We start from the raw sequence: 20,649 nt of genomic DNA on the forward strand, positions 1-20,649 counted from the left end.
GGATTTGGAAGGGGCATGGCATTGGGATTGAAACTAAGTGATCTTTAAGATCACTTCCAACCCAAACCATTCTATGATTCTCTGAGTGGCTTTATTCACCATGGTCTTATTTTTTAGAACATAGTTAGCTTCCTATAACAGTTTATCCTTGTAGGTGGCACAGTGTTGGCAAAAGTGACTGCACATCAAAGTGTGGCCCAGGGTATCGGTCTATAGAGATCCGCTGTATGAAGTACTCCATTTCTAAAGGACTCAGTGCTCCAGTGGATGATAATTACTGTGCTGATCAGCAGAAACCACCAAACAGAGAGCTCTGCCATGGTGACTGTATGTTAACAAGTTGGCACTACACAGAATGGTCAGAGGTACAAATTCAAAACTTTATAACAGTGCCTTTATAGTTCTGGTCAGTGTTTGTATGAAATTTATTTTGGTTTTTTTCTTTAGTTAAAGTAATTAAAAGAAGATAATGGCTGAAAAATGCAGAGTTATAATGAGGAGCTGATACCAATTATATTTCAGCAACTTCCTCACATTTTTTTAAGAAACTGTAGCTAAATTGTTTGCAGCATGGTTTTGGAATTTAGGAGAGATGATCTGGTGGTTAAAGGTATATATTTTATTTACAGTCTTGATAATTTAGTTCTGAGAGGATTTTGGAGAAAAGGGATAAGTACAATTTCAGCTTTAATTTTCATCTCAAAGGAGTTTTATTTTGGTACTACTAAAAATGTGCCAAATTTCTCTCATGTGAACGTATTAGCAGTCTATGGATTAAATGTAAAATGCATTTGTCTAATACAATCATTAGTGTCTTTAACTTTGAAGACAGATTATGTATTTTGACCTAATTTTATCATGTTGTGTTTCCTGTTTTCATAATGTTGTCTATGCACTGCAGTGTTCCAGGAGCTGTGAAAGAGGTGTCAAAACCAGAGAAGCTTTTTGTATGAACAATTTGGGCCGTCATCTTGCTGATAGAGAATGCCAGGGACTTCCTAGACTTGTAACACAGAGTTGCAATGAATTCTTATGTCCAAGCTGGTCTGTTAGTGAGTGGAGTGAGGTAATGAACCATGGCCTTGGTCAGTATTCAATATGTAATCAATATTAAAATAAGCTTTTTTTTTAATGTGTTTAGGTGTTTTGTTCTGGCTATTTGGGGCATATAACAACAAAAATTCTGAAATCCTAGGATTTGTCTGCTGTACATCTCAGATGTACAAATGGCAAGAGAACTTCTGAAAAACACACCTAGAATTTGCTTTCATTTTTCTCTGAAATGTTGTTATATTAAAACGAGGTAATGAAGCTACTTAAAGTAAATCATCTGCAGTGATATGCCTGCTTCTTTTATGAAGCATTCAGCCAACTGAAGAACAGAATTATATCTGGTTTATTGTGGATTATATGGGTATAAAAGAGTAATATATAAAGATTTTTCCTGTGAAAGCTGTGTTACGTGCACACATATTTTGAAACTACTTTTTTTTATTCTAATGGAAATAAATAATCTCTACATTCTACTCATATTTGTGTAGCTTTAGAAACTTCATTGTGATTTCTTTGTATTAGCATTTGGCTTGATGTTCATAGGAAATGGAGAGTTCATGAAAAAAGTAATTTTGTTGAACTACTTAGATTCTTGGAATATTTTTGTTAGTATGTGATCTTTAGAATCCAAGAGATTGCTAAAAGAAAGTGAAACCATTACTGCAAAATCATGACTTTACAAACTGATAACTAATAATTTTACAGTGTCCTGTGACATGTGGCAAAGGAATGAAGCATCGCCAAGTATGGTGCCAACTTCATGATGAACAACTGAGAGATGATTTCTGCAATGCACGTGATAGACCAGAATCAATGACATCCTGTGAACTTCACGAATGTGCATCTTGGCAAGTAGGGCCATGGGGATCAGTGAGTACATAAGGATTCCTGGCTTCATGTTTTATAGTTTAGACAGAGTGATCACAAAAACTTACCTTTTAAATACTTAAATTGTATCTTAAGCAGTTACTTTGGTTGAATCAATTCACATATTTGTTTGCTCTTATTGGCTGCCTGACCTGTAATTTAGGAATACTCACATATAAGTTAAATGCCTAAAGTATTAGTTTACACCGAGCCTTAATAGTAAAGATACTTTTACTCGTGAATATATTACATTTCTAAAATAATGAAAATGGAAATAGCAAGTGGAATCTGCTTCTCTAGAGATTTTCAAAACCTGTCTGGACACGTTCCTGAGTGACATGATCTAGGTGGACCTGCTTTAGCACCTGCTTTAGTCCCTTCCAATCCCTACCATAAAAACAAAACACCTCCCCCCCCTAAAAAAAAAAAACCCAAAACCAAAAAACCAAACAAATAACAAATCAACTCTGTCAGATGAGGCTACCTGATGCCTGGGGAGGTTGTGGTGTCTCCTTCCTTGGAGGTCTTCAGGACCCACCTGGACATGTTCCTATGTGACCTGATCTAGGTGGACCTGCTTCTGCAAAGGCGTTGGACTAAATGATCTCTAAAGATCCCTTCCAACCCCTACCATTCTATGATTCTATGAATAAGACAGGTAAAAGACAAAATATTTATAGATATGTGGGCATATTGAAGTGGTATCTTTAAGATCATAGTAGTGTATATGCTAATAATAGCAGGCAAAAAGAATTTTATGTTTTGTTTTAACCTTCAGTGATAAAAGATCTGCCATGTTTTTTATGTGAAAGTGCTGTTGTTAAATATGTTCCCATGTTAAATGATGCTCATCTAATGTATACCAGAGTGGCTGCAAAATTTGCAAAAAATTGAATCAATTTGCAAAGGAACCTTTTGTTACCAAATAGATGAGAATTAATTTAAAAAAATAAAGTATTCAATTTCAAGGGTGAGTTACTCAAACCAACAGAATTGTTGGATAATTCAGTGTTTGTTGGGTGTTAGTGAGAATTCATAACTGAGTAGCAGCTGGTATTTAATTTTTTACATATAGCTTGGTAGTAAAATACTGAATAAATACACTTTTGGAAATTAAGTGTATTCTTAATCACATTGTTGTCTAAAATAATATTGAATTCCTTATGAATAATCTTTTGATCACAAGTTGATAGCTTTCCACTCCCAAAAGCTAAATGAAAAACTGAAATAATTAATTCAGCCTCAGGATATAATTCTTCTGAATAAAAAAAAAATCACTGTGCATAGCCTTGTTGGAATAGCTTGTACAAGCAGTTTACCAGTCCATGTCACTGGAGCAGAGCTTTCCATTGCAGTTTTTCCACCATACCATCTGGTAATAGGTAGTCACAACCTGAGTTTTCAGAAGTGTTTGTTTTTGAGCCACAGCATTTATAGGATGGATTTTGTGACATAATATTTTCAACCATCTAAAATGTTAGGTGTGTTTTGACAAGAGCGTGCTCTTGTAAAAATCTATAGTGAAGAGAAAGACATTTGACAGCTACAGCCAGTGATTCATTTAGAAGCCACTCCAAAGACACTTCCTCTAACCCAGCTTTTATTGTTGAGTACGATGTTATATAGCTTGGATTGTCCTTTTGATCAGTTTGGGTCAGCTGTCCTGGCTCTGTTCCCTGCCAACCTCTACCCTACTCACTGCAGGGAGAGAAAGCCTTTATCCTGCACAAGCACTGTTTGGCAACAGTCAAAATATTGGTGTGGTTTTGACACTGTTTAAGCCTCTTATGGTCTGTCATGAGGGAAGTTAACACCATCCCAGTACTCATTTCTATTAATTCTGGAAAGATTTTTAAAACAGAAAATGTAATTACAAATTAAATTTGACAACAAATAGTGCTATTTCAAGTGTATCAAATTATTGACTTTAACAGTGTGCTGTAACGTGTGGACATGGATACCAGATGCGTGCAGTCAAATGTGTTACTGGGATGTACGGAGTTATTTTGGATGATGACAGGGAGTGTAATGCTGCTACTCGTCCTAGAGATAACCAGGTAAGTTAAAAAACTTTTCAGCTGATTGTACTTTTTAGTTAAAAGCACATAAATACAAGTGTTGTCTACTCTCTCTTTAAGGGAACTTGCAGTTTACTATCTGCATTTTTTCCCGAGCTTCAGATTTGGCCCAGGGAATTAAGTAAAAGCAGAATGATTTGGAGATTGGAGATCTTAGAATTTGGTATAGGATTGAAAGGATCCAAAGGCCTTTGATTATTTAGAGGGGGGGAAGTTCAACCATATACCATTTTGTAAGGAGACTGCTTGCCATGATTCATAGCACCTAACTGGCTTGGTATTCTCTATAATTCTGCAAACCAATTCAATGAAAAGGCTTTGAATAACACCAGAGAAAAGTTAGAAAATGGTATTTGCTTGTTAATTGATACTGGCTTATTGTAATGATAAATGGCTCCCACAGAGATTCTGCTTTACATTTGACTCTTCCAAATCACATATTTTGCAAGCATGTTTTTTATTTTTCTCACTTCCACAGGAATGTGAATTGCCCTCTTGTCCAGAAAACACAAAATTATGGACTACATCACTTCCTGTAGTTCATCTGGGGAAGGTGACCCAATGGAGATATGGATCATGGACCCCAGTATGTAATGTACAAAAGAGTCCTCCATTCCTTCACCATTTTTCCATAAAGCTCTCATTAGTTTTCAGACTGAAATCTGCTTGAGATAAATTTCAAGGGAATTCTAAGTGATATTTTTAAGAACCTATTTCTTAAGGAGGAGGTAGATGCTTCCACCAAAATCTATGTGCTTCAAATCTAGCCAGGGAAAATAAAGAGGGGATAAAACCAGGATTCTAGGAGCTGGGCTTCAGAGCAAAATAGCTTTATATGACTGAGAGTGTGCAAGGAAGTGGGTTTTTTTAGAAAAAATAATTGCTCCATTTCTGAGTACAGAGAATATCTTTCATTCTAAAATATAGTGTAAATCTTTTATGTGAACAAGTATATGAAACAGTTTGAGTATTTAAAGGTTTAATAATACATAATTTGTAAAATAAACCTCGTAAGAAATGCTTTCTGGGGAATCTGTTTAAGGGAAGAATTTTTGATTTTGATAGTGTTGAAAATTAGTTTTACTTGACAGAGATGCAAAAATTCAAAATTATTAAAATTTGGGTGTGTCTTAATCTCTTGAGGTTCTTAACGAAGCATATAACAATTATGTCTTTGCACAACTAATTTTAGGGGTTAAGAGTGCATAGATGGAAGGTAATCAAACTCTTCACTAAATCCACCTTGAACTCCTCAGCTATGAAGGCATCAGAAGGGGTTCACTGGAAAACACTAATATAAACTAGAATGACAAATGGACTGTGAATAAGAGATTTTATCAGTTGGTGTAAATATAGCATCACTGTGTAATAACTAAAATGTTCGGGAAGTCACTCTAATGCTTCTCTGGTGAATAAATAAAAAATTTTGCCTTTGTGTAACAATTCCATGCTGCAGTTGAAATGCTGCCTGTTCAGATACGCTGAGTTGCCTCACAAGAGTTAAGGCCATGCAATTCAGTTCCAAGGCAACCGGAATTCTTAAAGCCTAAACTGTCCTGCAGTATTTCACTTTCGTTCCTGAATGCATGGCTTTATCAGTGGGAAGTGGAAATCTGGTTCTCAGTGTTTAATTCTAAAGTCAAGCTGGTAGTAAGTTATGCTAGTATTTTAGATGCTTGCATGATATTGGTTTGGTGTCCTAAAGTGCAGTAAACTTGGATTGTTCTCTGACAGTGCTCTGCATCCTGTGGGAAGGGTGATCGTGCTCGGTATGTGAGTTGTAGAGATGCTCATGGAGGAGTAGCAGATGAATCTTTCTGTGCTCATTTACCCCGACCAGCTGAAATTTCAAGCTGCTTTAGCCCATGTGGAGAGTGGCAAGTTGGAAACTGGTCCCCTGTAAGTATTAATTGCAACTTCTTTTTAATTTTTCATGTGCATATTTAGATTATTGGCAAAAGTCTCTGATATAGAAATTGGGACTTTATATTCTGTGTGCAAGTGTGATTGAAATCACATCCCTTGAAAAAACAAAGTATATGTTTCTTACTGTCTATATGTTTCTTACTGTCAAAAGTAAATATAAATGTCTTTAGTCATTAATTATCAATGTTCTGTCACAAATACTGGGTTCATTTTTGGTCAGTGCACAGTTACGTGTGATAGTGGAATAGTAACGAGACAAGTTGTCTGTGTCAACTATCATCAACAAATCAACGAGGATTACTGTGATCCTGAAGGCCGACCTTCCAAAGAACAAGAATGTAACATGCCACCGTGTCCGCCAGTTTATCATCGTGTTCCAAAAACACGTGACCATCCAAGCCATTTTCCAGAAACAGGTTACCTTCCAATACACCATCCACAAGACAATATAAACCATTGGAACCGTCCTTCTGGGGGAGGATATCAGTGGAGAACTGGACCCTGGGGAGCAGTAAGAATTTTTTGTTAATATATTAATTTGTTCTCTCACAAGTGCATTAAGATTTCTAGAAGTGCTATTGCAGTACAGATTTGGTCAAAAGAGAAGCACTGTTATTTAAAAAATAATATTATATTAAATTTAAAATGTTTTTTTTCTGCAATTTCAACTTAAAAATACTTCTACATAGCAGTAATTTTTATTTGCAATTTTCAATTTTGAACTTTAACATTAAATACAATAATTTTAATTTGTTTTAACCAACAAATTTTCATTTTTCTGATTATGTGTTGGTGATATGTATGCTTACATGTTTTGGTAGTGCTCTAGTACCTGTGCAGGTGGATTCCACCGTCGAGTTGTAGTATGTCAAGATGAGGAAGGAAGAACTGCGAGTTACTGTGATGAGGCAACGAAACCTCCAGAGTCAAGACACTGTGATTCTGGACCCTGCCCACGATGGAACTATGGGAACTGGGGAGAAGTAAGATCACTTTGTTTTCGACGGGAAATGTTATTTACCATAGTTACTAAAATAGTTACTAAACCAAGAACTAATAGTTAAAATAGTAATTATTTGACTGTGAATGGAACTGAACAATTTTTTTTTTTTAATTTAAAAAGAATGATTTTGAACACGTTTGTTTTTTGGTGAAATCCACAACTGCAGTGCAAATATGAATAGTGTAAATCTACATCCAAAAAAAATGTGTGGGGCTAAGGATTTGCAACACGTAACTGGGTGTTGCAGGAGCATCTTGAATCTTGAGACATACAAAATTATTTTCTGTTATGAAAATATGAATTATATGTAGAAAAACCTCAGTGTAATAGGTAGTCTTAGAAAAAAAATTAACATAAGAAGCTATAAAGAAACATTATTAAATCAAATTTCATGGAATAACTGCAGGTAGTAGTATCTACTGGACTGTAGTTACAAATTAGAAGTATGAAGATATGCATCTAAAAGGTGTGCTTGGGTTAGAATGTTTCAATAAAGTATTACATGTTATTTGCCAAAGAATGGTTTCTCTACACCTTGCTGTGTCCTATCTTGACCACACATTCTTGCTCAAACACTACAAAGAGTTAAAGCTGGTTAGTTTGGCATTCCTTTTAATCTAACTTCTTGTGATTCCTGTTTTCTTATTCTTGATACATCAATGTGTAGATTTGAAAAGAAAAAAAAACATTGTTTTGAGTGGCTTTTTTCTTTTATCTTTTTTTTCCCCCTCTCGTTTTGGCCAGTTCTAGTCAGTTAGTTCTCAAGGCTGGTCAGTGTTGTGCTTTTTCTGTCTATAGCTGCAGACTTGGTATCCAATTAATAAGATGCTGCAGTTTTTGTCTTATTTAGAATCCCCTGAAATACTGTAAAAAGTTATAAACACTTGGAATATGCTCACTTTTGATCAACTTGGTTTTAGTAGCTCATTAGAGATGAGAACTAGTGGTTTTGTCTGGTATTTTAGAATTACAGGTAGGTTGAAACTGAGAAAACACATCTTACAAGTATTTTACACTTGGTCTGTATAAGTCAGATTTTGAGGAAGTGTGCCCAGTGTCTGAGTTTTTTTCTGGTAGGGGAGACTAGATTTAGGGCCAATTTTCATCTTTTTCCCCTACCAAAGACCTATATATATATATGTATATGTCTGCACATTTATTCTCAGAAATGGTTACTTCTCCTTGATAGAGTCTCTGTAACTGAGACTTATTTGTAGAAAATTCTCCTGACACTGTGTTTTCATAGCTTATCATAAACATTTTGATGTGAGAATTAGTTTCTCATTATATGAGCTTAGACTTAAGTCCTTGTTCTTGATTTGAATGTCCAGGGAATATGAAAATAGGCATAGTAAATAATAACATGGATTGATTATTGCTGTATCTTTTGAGTTTAATGGTATGTGATGACTCTCTTAACAAAAATATTGCATCTAAAATTCTGTCTTTCAGTGTACTCAAACTTGTGGAGATGGAATAAAGACAAGACTGGTGATTTGTCAGCTTCCTACTGGCCAAATGTTGGGTGATCACAACTGTGAAATTCTAGACAAGCCACCTAATATGGCACAATGTAATGTGCATTCTTGCCCTGGTGATGTTTCATGGCATCGGGGACCGTGGAAATCGGTACGATAGCATTCACTAATATTTTTCGCTTTCTTGTTCTTTCTGTCACCCTGTTTCCACTTGTCTTTCAAAGATTATGTTATTATTTTATTTGATAACAGTGAAATAATGATGCATGTGGAAAATAGTTTATTTAGTTTGATTAGGCAATTATTCTTGCAGCCATTGAATTAAAGGGGAAACACCCCTTTATTTCAGTGGGAATAGTATTAATGCTCTGTAAAACATTGTAGGGAATAGATTGAAAATTACCAGAAATTGTCATAGCCAATAGCAATACCTAATAGTTTGTTCTCTTTAGAAAGATTATGATTTGATCAGTGTTTAAATCATAGAATGGTAGGGGTTGGAAGGGACCTTTAGAGATCATCTAGTCCAACCCCCCTGCAGAAGCAGGTTCACCTAGATCAGGTTGCATAGGAACGTGTCCAGGCGGGTCTTGAAGACCTCCAAGGAAGGAGCCTGTTCCACTGCTCCGTCACTCTCATGGTGAATTGAAAAGAATATGCTGTAATTTATACTGCAGTTTTATCTAAATATTTATATTTGTAAAAAACCCAAACTTATTAGTGCATAACTTTTCTAATAGCAGATTAAGTATAAAGTAACTCACACACATGTATATTACACTCTGTCATCAAATGTTTTACTCCTTATTACATGTACATTTGTGTATAAAAGTTTATATTTGCGGTTTTAAAACAGTGACTAATTAAAGCTGTCTATGTATAATTATGTATGTAACTATAATATGTTATTGTCTACATGTCACTGTCTATTAATGTGTAAAAATGCCTCCAGTAATCCCTATTAATCTTTAAAATTGCCACTAGCCGATTATTAACATGCTGAATTAATCAGAGCAAGCTCTACAATATAGAATGCGTTACATTTCCCAAGCTGTGAATTTGACAATATTTATTATTGTGCTCAATTCTGAGGAGAATAATGGCAAACAAAGGAGGTTGGAACCTGTTCTGGTTCCATCAAAATCAGTTAAAAACCTATCAGTAACATCAGTGGGAGATGAACTAGGAAAACACCTTTTTTGAAAGCAAAAAAGATTCTGTAATTTGATTTTTTTGAATTAACATGGAAACATGTAAAAAATATTTTCCAATTTGAACTTAAAATAATTTATTAGTGTTTATATAAGCTATTTAATTTATTCCAAATAGACTTTAAAATGAAACTTTGAATTGATATCACAGTTTCATCTTTCTTCCACTGTGCAAAACAGAGTTTTGTTTTGTGTTTGACACCAGGATATCTTCTTAAGCCATTAGCCAAATTATTAGTGATGACTTGCTGATGCTTATTTAATGAATGTACTTCAGGTGCTGAGAAGACAAACAGGGCATGCAGCACATAGTTGCCTTTGAACTCAGTGCTTGTTTTCCTTTTAAATAATTATCCGTAGCCTGTTTATTCTGAGTGATGCAGTTTGTCCTGTATTTAATAGTTTATCTGTAATTTATTATGTCTTGCAGGTGTTACATATGGCTTAGTTTTGCAAAGATTTTAATATTGGTTTATATCTCAACTGACATAAAAAAACATTTTAATCTTTCAAAAAATAAGTTTAGAATGGAATCTAGTTGTCAGAGAGTTTGTGGCCTCTGTTATATGGTTGCAAGACTCCATGCTTATTCAGTGATAGTTTTCATTTCATCACACTGTCACATGGTGGCGTGTAGAAACAAGCATAGAAGATTCAGAAAGTAAAAACAGGCTCACATTAAAGATGCTGTCACTTTTTAGTAATTTTGCTAGTTGGAATGCTGCCAGCATATGAACTGCAGTTAATTTTTGTTGCAAAATTTATTCATTGAGGACAACTATTATGAAAGAGCAAGAAAAGCTTTAGTCACCAAAACATTGTTGTAGCCTACCACAAATGGGTTTATTTAGCTTTCATCTATGAGTGACGGACTAGTGATATGATAGTTCAGTAAGTAGTCACGGCTCTGCCTATCTTATGCCTTTCTGGCATACAGTATGCTCTGATATAGGGGACTGTTAATGCCTGGGCACGCTCTGGAGACTGGAGTCATCAAATGTGTCACATTTACACTTATTCCTTTCTCTGTGAAGACAGAAAGAACCTGATAAAACACTATCTAGTAGAGAGATTTCAATGTCAAAACTTAAGTAGAAACTGAAATGCCATGACATAAACGTAATACGTGGAAAGGGCAAGTAGGAAGGGAATTTCTTTTCAATTGTTTACCTAGAACAACTCCTTGACCTCTTTGAATATTGGCCCTGTCTCTGGCTTGTACAATTCAGAAATTAGTATCAAAACTGCTTAAAAGACCTTTTCCTCATTCTGATGTAGCTTTGTCTGAACTATGTCTGAAGTAAAAGTCTTGCACATGGATAATTCCAGCTTTTATATAGCCATATAGTTGCCACTAGGATTTTAGATTGTAGCAGAAGTAAATGTAGAAAAAGTCAAATTAGCCAAAACAAATTCATCTTAGACTAAGCCCTGAGTCAGGAGCATGATCTGCCATGTAGAAGGATTGCTCTGGTTTATTAGTTGTCATTGATAGACTCAGACAATGACCTCTTTAAAATGTAGCTTCTGCCCTCTTAGTTTCTAAAGGGAATTTTCTTGAATAAGAACTGAATCCTGCTCATCTTTTTGTGTTTTCTGCCTTCTTATCAAAGCCCAAAGGAAAAAGAGTGGCTTTATGCCCAGTCAGTGCATCTTGAGGGACTCTGCCTTGTTTTCAAAGAATATCAGTGTTAATTCTTGATGAAATAAAAGAGTTTGAATAAATATTACACAGAAGTTCCTAAACTCAAGTGTTTCAAAATTTGAAACATTTGGTTTCAAGATTTCATTGCCTAGTTGGCATGTATCTAAGTATGCTGCCTCTTTTTTGGTATACAAAAATTACAATACAGACGTATATATTTTGATATATACATATTTATAATGTATTTATAAGTTAAATAATACTTGAGATAAATATAGCTTCTTATTTTAGTGAAGTTACACCACTAGTAAATTTGGCCCATATATCTTGGATATTTTTCTTTTAGACTATTCAAGTTTCACTGGTGAAGGAGTTGGGGCAATGATCCAAAACTTCATGAATGAATGAATAAATTACAAGCTAAAAAGTATAGAAACCATATGTCACATTATATAACGTCAACAGAAATTCCATAGCATTCTGACATATGGCTAAGAGTACTTAGTTCTAGTACAGATTTTGATTATATCCCTTCTTTCGACAGTTGCACTATTGGGTTTTTGTGTTTAGTCCATGCAGTAAGACTTTGGGCTTATTGTATTAATTTTCCTTAAGAGAGATTCAGGTTTTCTAACACTAATGACAAGAAGTTGTCTCTTACTTAAAGAATGAAAAGAGACAGTGTTACAAATTTACAAAGATACCATAAGGTTTGAAAACTGAACAGCAATGACTAGATTTAACAAATTAGTGCTAGAAGAAGAGTAGAAGAATAATCTGTCTTAATTGAGTTCAAGAATGCTGGTTTGTTATTTTCAATGCTCAGCTTTTTTTCCATTGAATAACATTTCCCATATCCATATGCTTTAGTATTCTTAGCCATATGATCATCTGTTAGCTGACAAAAACTTACGAGGGAATGTAATTGAGTCAACTGTTAATTAGATCAATGGTTATGTTTAGATACAAAAAATCTTCAGATAGATAGTGCAGATGCATGTACAATCTTGCAAAGCTTTAATGTATAGCACCAATATAAAATAGCTATACTAGAGAAGAAAGTAATGTTGTTGTGGTTCAGGACCATAGTGGAACAAAAGACCAGGATTAGCCTCATGTACTGAAGACCTGAGGATTGCCAAGGGGCAGGGAGAGCTTAATTGCCGCTTAAGGTTTAGGACAAAACAGAGCAGGCTACTCGGCTTGGGGGAAGGAAACAGAAAATAATTTAATGCAATACCAACTAAGACATAACCTTAAAACCCCAAAACATAACCAGAATAAAACAACACAGAGTGGTACAACAATGAAGAGTCTGGCCAGCCCTTTAATTCCACCTTCTCCCCACTCCTCCCCTCTTCCCAGGCTCAGAGCCCTGATCCCCGTGTTTTTACCTCCTCCCCCCACGAACGGCCCAGGGGGACAGGGAGTGGGGGTTTCAGTCAGTCTTTTCCTGACAGCTTCTGCCATTTGACTCTCCTCAGGGCAGGTGGACTCCACACCAGTCCTCCCTGCAAATCCATGGGGTACCTCACACACGGCAGCCCTGCACGGGCTGCTCCGACGTGCATTTATTCCAAAAACTACAGCTCCTCTCTGCCTCTTGTGTGGGTCTGCTCTGTGGCGCAAAGGCTCTCCAGCACGGCCTGAGCCATGGCCGTCTCCCCACACAGTCTCTCACGAGTCTGGGTGCACTCACACGGAGCTGCTGGTGGCTCTCAGTCCTGCCATGGCCCTGCATGGGTTGCAGGGTTACAGCTGCATTCTCACCACAGCTTGTAGTCAGGTCTCTGATCTGGTGCTCCTCCTTCCTTCCTCCTTCTCTGACTGTGGGGTCTGCATGATTGCCTCCATCTTGTATCACTCTTACACCTCCTACCAGCACTTCAAATTCCCGTCTCCTAAATAGTGATCACAGAGGTGCCAGATTGGCCCAGCTGGGCCGGAGGTGGGTCTGAACCCAGGAGCTTCGGGGAGAGTCCAGAAACTCTTTACCGGGTCTTCACTGCAACCCCCCCCCGTTACCAAGCAAAAGCTGCTCCTGGCTAAACCATGACAAATATTTTTAGCAATTCAAAACAAGAGTTCACAAATTCCTAATACATATATGCTTTCACTGTGCAGTGTACCTTCCATTTTATATATTTTCTTAAAGGTTTTATGTCATGTGAGGAAAAGTTACACTAGAGGAATAAAATAGATTGTTTCATATCTAGAAGCCAATACCTTCCTCACATCTTTAGATTACAAGAGTTTTGACAAATTAGGAGTTTGATTTTATTTTTGGTTCCACGTATTTTTCCAGTGTTTACCAAAACCCTTGGAGAACCAGGTACACCAGCAGCAAAGTTTCTGTCTAGAGAGTTGCTGATAGCAGTTGAGGTTACCAGCTGATGGTACCTTTTCCTTAGAGTTTTTCTTCTTGTGCAAGTATGTATTAGCCACCTACATTTTATCAGACACATTTTAAGCAGGTGTGTCATGACTTGAAACATAAGTTTACTTCTCATCCTTGGATTACTGAACCCAGATTGTAACTCAGGGTTACCTGAGGTTGTTGGTGGTAGTCTGTTATCAGTAAATCCTCATGGCACATTTAAAACCAGGTACTTAATTAAGCACAATAAGTGCTTACTGTGTGCATGTCTTATCTGAGAAAATGCAGCACAGGAAGCTACTGTAACTTGAAGGTAACAAGTATTGCCACAAAAGTGAACAGTTATGCCTTTGCTCTGTACCATTCTGTTTTATATCAGTGAGTCTTCTTGAGATATTCTAGAGTGTAAACAGTTTCACTAAAGTTATTGTTCAATTGTGTTGCTAAGCGCTACAGTTAAGGTTCAGAGCATAGCGAAGTTAAGGGCCATCGTGAAGCTTCTGTTTTCTGTTAGATTTTCTTGCAAACATCTACATGTGGAATTTTGTTTGAATACTAGTAGAAGAGGATTTGTACTCTCTAGTGTGAGTGAGCATTACAGTCATTAGTACTTTGTTTTCTTACTTTTTTCTTAACATGTTGGGCTTCATGCTCTTTGACTTCACATTTATATTTTGAGTTCAGTTACAATACATCCAGTTCCTTTCAAGTTTAAGACTTATGAAGAGTTTGTCACAAAATTTTACCATATACCAGTTGTGAAGTTAGATAATAACTGTAGAATTCTTTTCTTAATTACTTTAACATTTTTTTAAGATCCTTGCTGTAATTAAAGAGACCTTATATTAAAAGCAGACAGACAACTTTCCCAAGATTAGTTCTTGTGTGGAGTGTTTTGCACTGTTCTAACACTATTTACAGAATAAAACACTGACAGTAAAGCCAGTCAAGTCAATTAGACTTTGCTGTTAATTAAGAAATAAAGTATTAGAGACAAATGTTTCTCTACCTGTTCAAGTTATATCAAAAAAGAAGTCCCACAAACCTCCAGTATACGAATGTTGGTTTTTTTGAGCTCTTTGGGAACAATCTGAATCTGATTGTGCTGAGTTGTTTCTGTGGCCAAGGTTGTCTGAAATGTTGCTAAAATAAAGATTTTTTTTTTTTTCTTTTCCTCACTCTTAGGATTTTCATAAGTATTACTTGTGATTACTGTAAAAAGAGTGGATCAGCTCGTCTTCCTTTAAGTGGCACAAATATCTTGCTGCTATTACTTACTGCCCTTCAGACACACAATGTAATGTTCTTTAAAGTGCCCATTTTTTTAGTTCTTCGGGGTTTTTTTCAGTTGCTCTGGGATAATTTCAGTGTAATTCTGTCTTTGCACTAGTGGAAGAAATCTATGATTATTTTTAATGAGTATATTGATTTAATGAATATAATGATCTTTTAAGAATTGATATCCTAGTCCCCTTCCAGTGTTGTTTCTGCCAGGCATCCCATTGACTTCTGCAGGAGCAGAAGCAGCCTAAACCTGCATAAGTAAATATTTATTTGTTTTCATTTTAATGCAAAAAATCTTGCTATGTATAAGTGCCTTCATTCACTTTTTCTAATGTGTAAAAAGTATTTATATCTTTAAAGATAATCTTTTATATTAAAAGGGAATGCAGAATCAGTGAACTTGGTTTTCAAAACCAGCTTCAGTCTTGTACCTCTACTTCTGCTGCTGCCTAATGTCGAACTTCAGAATACCTCATTATCAATACAGTACATTTATTTAATGTCCCACTGGCTGAAATCTTAATGTTAGCATATGCTATTGATTTTTTTTTAAACTTTGGAAAGGTAACATGCCTTTTCAGAGAGAACTTTTTTGAGTCGCTACCCAAATAACATCATAAACCAGACTTGGGATAGTGGAATTCATTTAGGGTAATTCTGATAAAAAATGTAAGAAAATACTTGTTTCCGAAACTGAAAATCTTTGTGTACTGTTCATTAAGTTTAGAGGAAATTTCTCCATTTTGGTGCTATGTTGCCTGTATAGCTTGAAATAATAAATAAGTTATAATGTATGTGTGATAATTTAATTCAATGACTGTGACTCGTGTCTGTGAAATACAGTTGCATTTTAACCCTTCTGTTTTATGCATGTTGTGTCGCTTTGTGTTTGTACTTAATGTGTCCTTTATTAAGGAATGCTAATGTTTAAAGTTCTTACAATTAAAAAAAGGAGGTGGTTTGGTGGTGAGAACTAACCACTTTTGATGAAAGTGAGGGTTTTTACCATTGAGTAATCTCTACTAGTGACATTGGTTTCATGGTGGAAGCTCTTACACGTGAACGGAAGAAACAAAACAAAACATTACTTCTAATAAAAGCAGAAATTAATGCCGTTGGACAACTGGGCTGGAGTCAGTAGCTGTCTCTGTCATCAATAATCTTTCATGATAAATCTGAAAGGTACTAGCTGTTGAACTTTTTACTGGAGCTATAATGTTATGGCCCAGTCCTGCTCCCAGTTATTCAGTGACAACAGACATAGAAAACTGAGAATCATAACATAATGCTTAATCTCAAAGACAAAGCGTTTTTTTTTACATTCCTTAAACACTTTTGCTTAAAGAGGTTTGCAGGACTTTCAGACCCACCATGTAGAAAGTTTGACAAGTAAGAAGGCAACGTAGTAAAAGAAGAAATACCAAACCAACCAACCAACAAAAAACCACTAAAACCCCAAAACAAGAATATAATGAAAGGGGAAAAACAGAGATGCTCCTTAATGCCATTTCTAAATGCATATAGCCATTTAATGAAAGGAATGTGAAGACAGTGATGAATTTTTTCTTTTTTGCATAGTTAGAACTTTCAGAAAAGTTGAAGGATTCTGGGTGGTCGAATCTGTGTGAAAATCATTCTAAACTGCCAGTATATATGTGGCAGTTTGAGTCACAACTAGTTGGTTCCAAATGGTTTTGAGACACAAATTTAAGTTATTAAACACATATGAAAGTGTTAGCACCTGCTAACCATGAATATACAATATACAGATATTTTTACTACGTGGCATAGGTTAGGAAATGAACAAAATGTTTTGTAGTTCTCTCTATATTTCTGATCCTTAATTTGAAAACCAGTAACTAAGGGAGACTGGTGACTTCGCTGAAAGAGACTGCTGTGCTTATCAGCCTATGTTCTAGCATGCTTCTGTCCTTGGCCTCTTCACTCAGTGAGAGCAGGATCAAGCATGTAGCTTTCCCACTGGATCAGTCCTTCAGAAGCTTGCATGCATGCTCACACTTACACATGTGACTGTAATGTTGGAAAGATTGATCTATAAGTTGAAAATATATAGAAGTGTGGCTTAGGTTGAAAAGAAACTGGAATTCAACGTATGAAGGTAGGTAAAATGTCATATTTCTTATTATCTAAATTTTAAACTTATTTGTGTTCCCATTTAACATTTGAAAGAATTTGTATTGCTTTTTCTTAATACTTTAGCTGATATTTAGTTATGTCACAAAGAGTCATGTTTTTGTGTGCTTGTAAAAAGTTTCAAAAATTTCTGCGAATGCTGCATTGTTCCAGTAGATATTGCTTTTTATTTCCACTTTTCTTTAAAGTTGAAATACAAAACCTTAGTTTTTAATCAAATTTAAAAGGTGAAGTGATAGTTTTTATAGAGCAGACAGACACACAGAGTTCATGTATTGAATATTTCCTTTAAGTTTTGAGATGCTGTTTTTCTAATTTAGCTATTAGAGTTGCTAGGATCCATTGTTTCTCCTTCTTGTGTTTAGCTTTTTGCAAACTTGGCTAAAACTAATTGGTTTACCATTGTAAGACTGCATAATCTCTATTTACTTTTTTAATTGGTTAATTGAAGGGACTTTCTCTCTTAAGACAAAAAAGAATCCATAACTCAAAGTTTGAAATTGTGAAAAGAATATAAATAAATGCACTTCTTTTGTGCAACTCCTTTTATTGTGTAAATATGGCTTCCACACCAATGATCTTCCATCATGTTAAAAACATGGTCCCAATTTTGTTGTAAAAACTTGTAGATAAAATGTCATTCTCAAGGGGCAAACGTTACTTTTCAGTGAGAATCATTGCCATGCATTTGTTCAGTTTTCCCAAGCCTCGCAAGTGGCAGCAGGCTATCCTCACTGTTGAGTCAGTCTGTTAAAATGCATCTGATAGTTGGAAGCAAAAATGAATTCACTTTGGGTTGCTGTTCGGTTTTCAATGAGGTTTGTGAACACAACTGCTGGATAGACACAGATACATCTGTTGTTCTGTGTTGAGCAAATGCATCCAGAAATTTATTCATTTATTGGAAGCAGGCAAAAAAACCCCTAAACACCTGCATTTCTTTTGCTTACTCTGATTTTCCCTGCGGTCTGTCTCCATTTCTGCTGCCCCTCTTTCTTGATGCTTTCACTTCACTCATTGTCTCCAGTGCTGCTGCCTTCATGCTATTGCTTAAAAGTATTTTTAGTGTGGTGTGACTGGGAATAAAGAAGAGACTTGCTAAAGTCTGGCCAAGTCTGCAATTTGATGTCTGCAGTGCTGCAATGGTAAAAGGTACTTTTTAGGACATATCAAAGGCAAAGAGCAGAATTGGTGTTCTGTTATGTTAATTTGACACAAATTTATACTTGTAGGTTAAGATTTTCAGATTTTCAGAAAGACTAGTGAGGGTCTAGCTCCTGTTTGCTACTCATATTAGAAGCAAAGGTAAGGCAGAGTTGTCTGTTGAGGGTGGGGGAGGTGTTTTGGGTTTCTTTTTATTTACGACTGTTCCTGGATTTTTAACTGTAATTTGCCTCAGCCATCTATTTGTTGTATATATCATTCAACTGAAAGGTGATAGAATTTAGGTACACGTACCAGATATGTTGTTGCAGGAATGCTGTCTGAGCAATGTAGTTTACCTGTTCCCTCCCTCCCAGCAATGAATAAGCTGGTCATACTTCTCATTATTTTCATATATCGCTGTCATTGAATACAGTGATGTAATGTCACTTGAGTGAGAGCTGCTGCTGAAGTTCTTAGGAGAGGTACGCGCAGACCGTTAAGTGACACTTAAGACCTGCACATGACATAGCAGACCCTGCCAAATGGCTGTTGAAAAGAGGCAAAAATACCTGTTGTTTTTCTGATTGTTTTCCAATTCTCAAGTGGTAACCAGATGCCATGGATTCAAATCGAGAACAGTAAGGCAGGAAGAATAACGGTACAATGCAAAACTTACTGTAATTGAGAGGTGAAACGGAACCAATAAAGGAAGTGTTAAATGAGATACCAAGTGTGATATGTCATTACAGATGAAGGAGATAATAGGAAGGTAAAACTGCAATAAGAGGATATATCTATGTATTTTTAAAAATAAAGACATCCTGATTAAAACAAACACAACCCATCATCAACAATTCATTAACAATTTCATCAACTCATGAAATTGTCATTATTATTTTCAAAGTTTAGAAAATATCAAGCAGGCAAGAACAGAAATGCAAAATATCTTCAGTTCCCACAAGGCTTGTTGTTCATGAGGACACCTGAAGTAGCACCTGTGAAATACAGTTCTTTGGGCACTGAATTATTATTGAATTATATTCAACTGAATATCCACCAGGATCTAAAGGTAAAGGTAGCGTAAAAGTCAAATCCTACAATTGCTAACGTAACATTGCAGCTGTTTGAGCAGTTCTGTGCTCCTGGTATTAGTGTAGCAGCTAAAAGCTCAGATGAAGGTTTAATTGTGCTTTGTGTATTGTCTAGGTAAAACAAAGATTGCTGACAGGAAAAGCTTACTGTCTTCTTGTGAGCTGTGTGTAGATGGGTTGGGAATGCATGACACAGTGAAGCCTGGCAGAATATCACAGTAGGTGGTGAGCTGAGCATGGTAACAACCTGTTTTTCAAATGCTGCGTAGTTGGCATCAAAAAGGATGCCAGGCTTTAGGCAGTGATGGGCAGAAGAGTGGTATTATTGTGAGGGGGAAAGACAGGACAGGGATTTCAAAGAAGGGCCCGATCATCTGTTTTATTTGTGCTGAGCTCGAGGTAATGGGTAGTGCTTTGAGAAGTCAGAGAGATGGGCCAAATTAAAACACTTATCAAAAATCTGAACTAGAATGAATGGATGAAATTCTGTGGATGACCATTGAGGGGAATTTCAGGAGTTCTGGTTTTTGTTTTCCCACTGCTGCAAGGAGTGTGATTATTCATCTGCCATCCAGGTTTCACTGAGAGGTCTCCATTAAGGCTACTGCCAGCTGCACTGGACAAAATATTTCTATATATTATATAAAATACTATAACTCTAGGGCTTCACTTGATACCCAACAAACAGTCTTGGATACCTCCTTGTAAAAAATGTGCAGGCAGTTGGAGTGCTCAAAGGATGGCAACATGTAAGAGACTTAAATAAAGTGACAAATAAGGAAAGGCTGGGGTACCTGCGATTTTCAAGACCAACTCTGTAGATGAATATACTGGATGAGGTGTTCTTCCAACACATAGTCAGTGATTATAAAGAGGTGAGTGTTTCTGAATCTGCTAGGAAAAATCTATTTTAACAATAAGAAAGATTGTCATTATGTCTTAAGATACTTTTTCTAACTATGAGGATGGTTATACAGTGGAAAAATGCACACAAAAGAGGCTCTAGCATCCATATAATTGAAGATGACTGACAGACTGCTGTCAAGAATGGTACAGGTATAGCTGATCCAAAATGAGCAGTATGATGGATTGAAGTCTTTGAATCTTTCTTACTCTAGCCTTCTTCCCATCTGTTGCTATAGCTGCAAAAGCATGTTTAGAAACGTGGCAAAGCAGACATACAGACTGCAGCTGCAAGGAGGACTTAATCAAATCAAGACATTTTCTGAACACCGGAAGAATGTGATATAGCACTGAACTCCATGAAGTGACTTAAAATTATCTTCAGTGTAACTTTTGTAGTTAACATAGGTGTAACTTAGATGTAACGGTAAAT

General features: G+C 36.0%; 1 protein-coding gene across 1 annotated transcript in view; it reads left to right on the plus strand.

Moving 5' to 3' along the window:
- ADAMTS20 (ADAM metallopeptidase with thrombospondin type 1 motif 20) overlaps positions 1-20,649 on the plus strand; it is a 90,811-nt gene that overhangs the window by 55,716 nt on the left and 14,446 nt on the right. The window contains exons 20-28 of the mRNA XM_062020444.1: positions 155-365; positions 902-1,066; positions 1,759-1,923; positions 3,855-3,977; positions 4,477-4,584; positions 5,733-5,897; positions 6,145-6,435; positions 6,746-6,907; positions 8,380-8,556. Coding sequence (XP_061876428.1) covers positions 155-365; positions 902-1,066; positions 1,759-1,923; positions 3,855-3,977; positions 4,477-4,584; positions 5,733-5,897; positions 6,145-6,435; positions 6,746-6,907; positions 8,380-8,556 — 1,567 coding nt within the window. The remainder of the gene's footprint in view (positions 1-154; positions 366-901; positions 1,067-1,758; positions 1,924-3,854; positions 3,978-4,476; positions 4,585-5,732; positions 5,898-6,144; positions 6,436-6,745; positions 6,908-8,379; positions 8,557-20,649) is intronic.

The sequence above is a fragment of the Colius striatus genome, chromosome 1 (assembly GCF_028858725.1).
Source record: "Colius striatus isolate bColStr4 chromosome 1, bColStr4.1.hap1, whole genome shotgun sequence".
In the NCBI taxonomy this organism is placed as follows: Eukaryota; Metazoa; Chordata; class Aves; order Coliiformes; family Coliidae; genus Colius; species Colius striatus.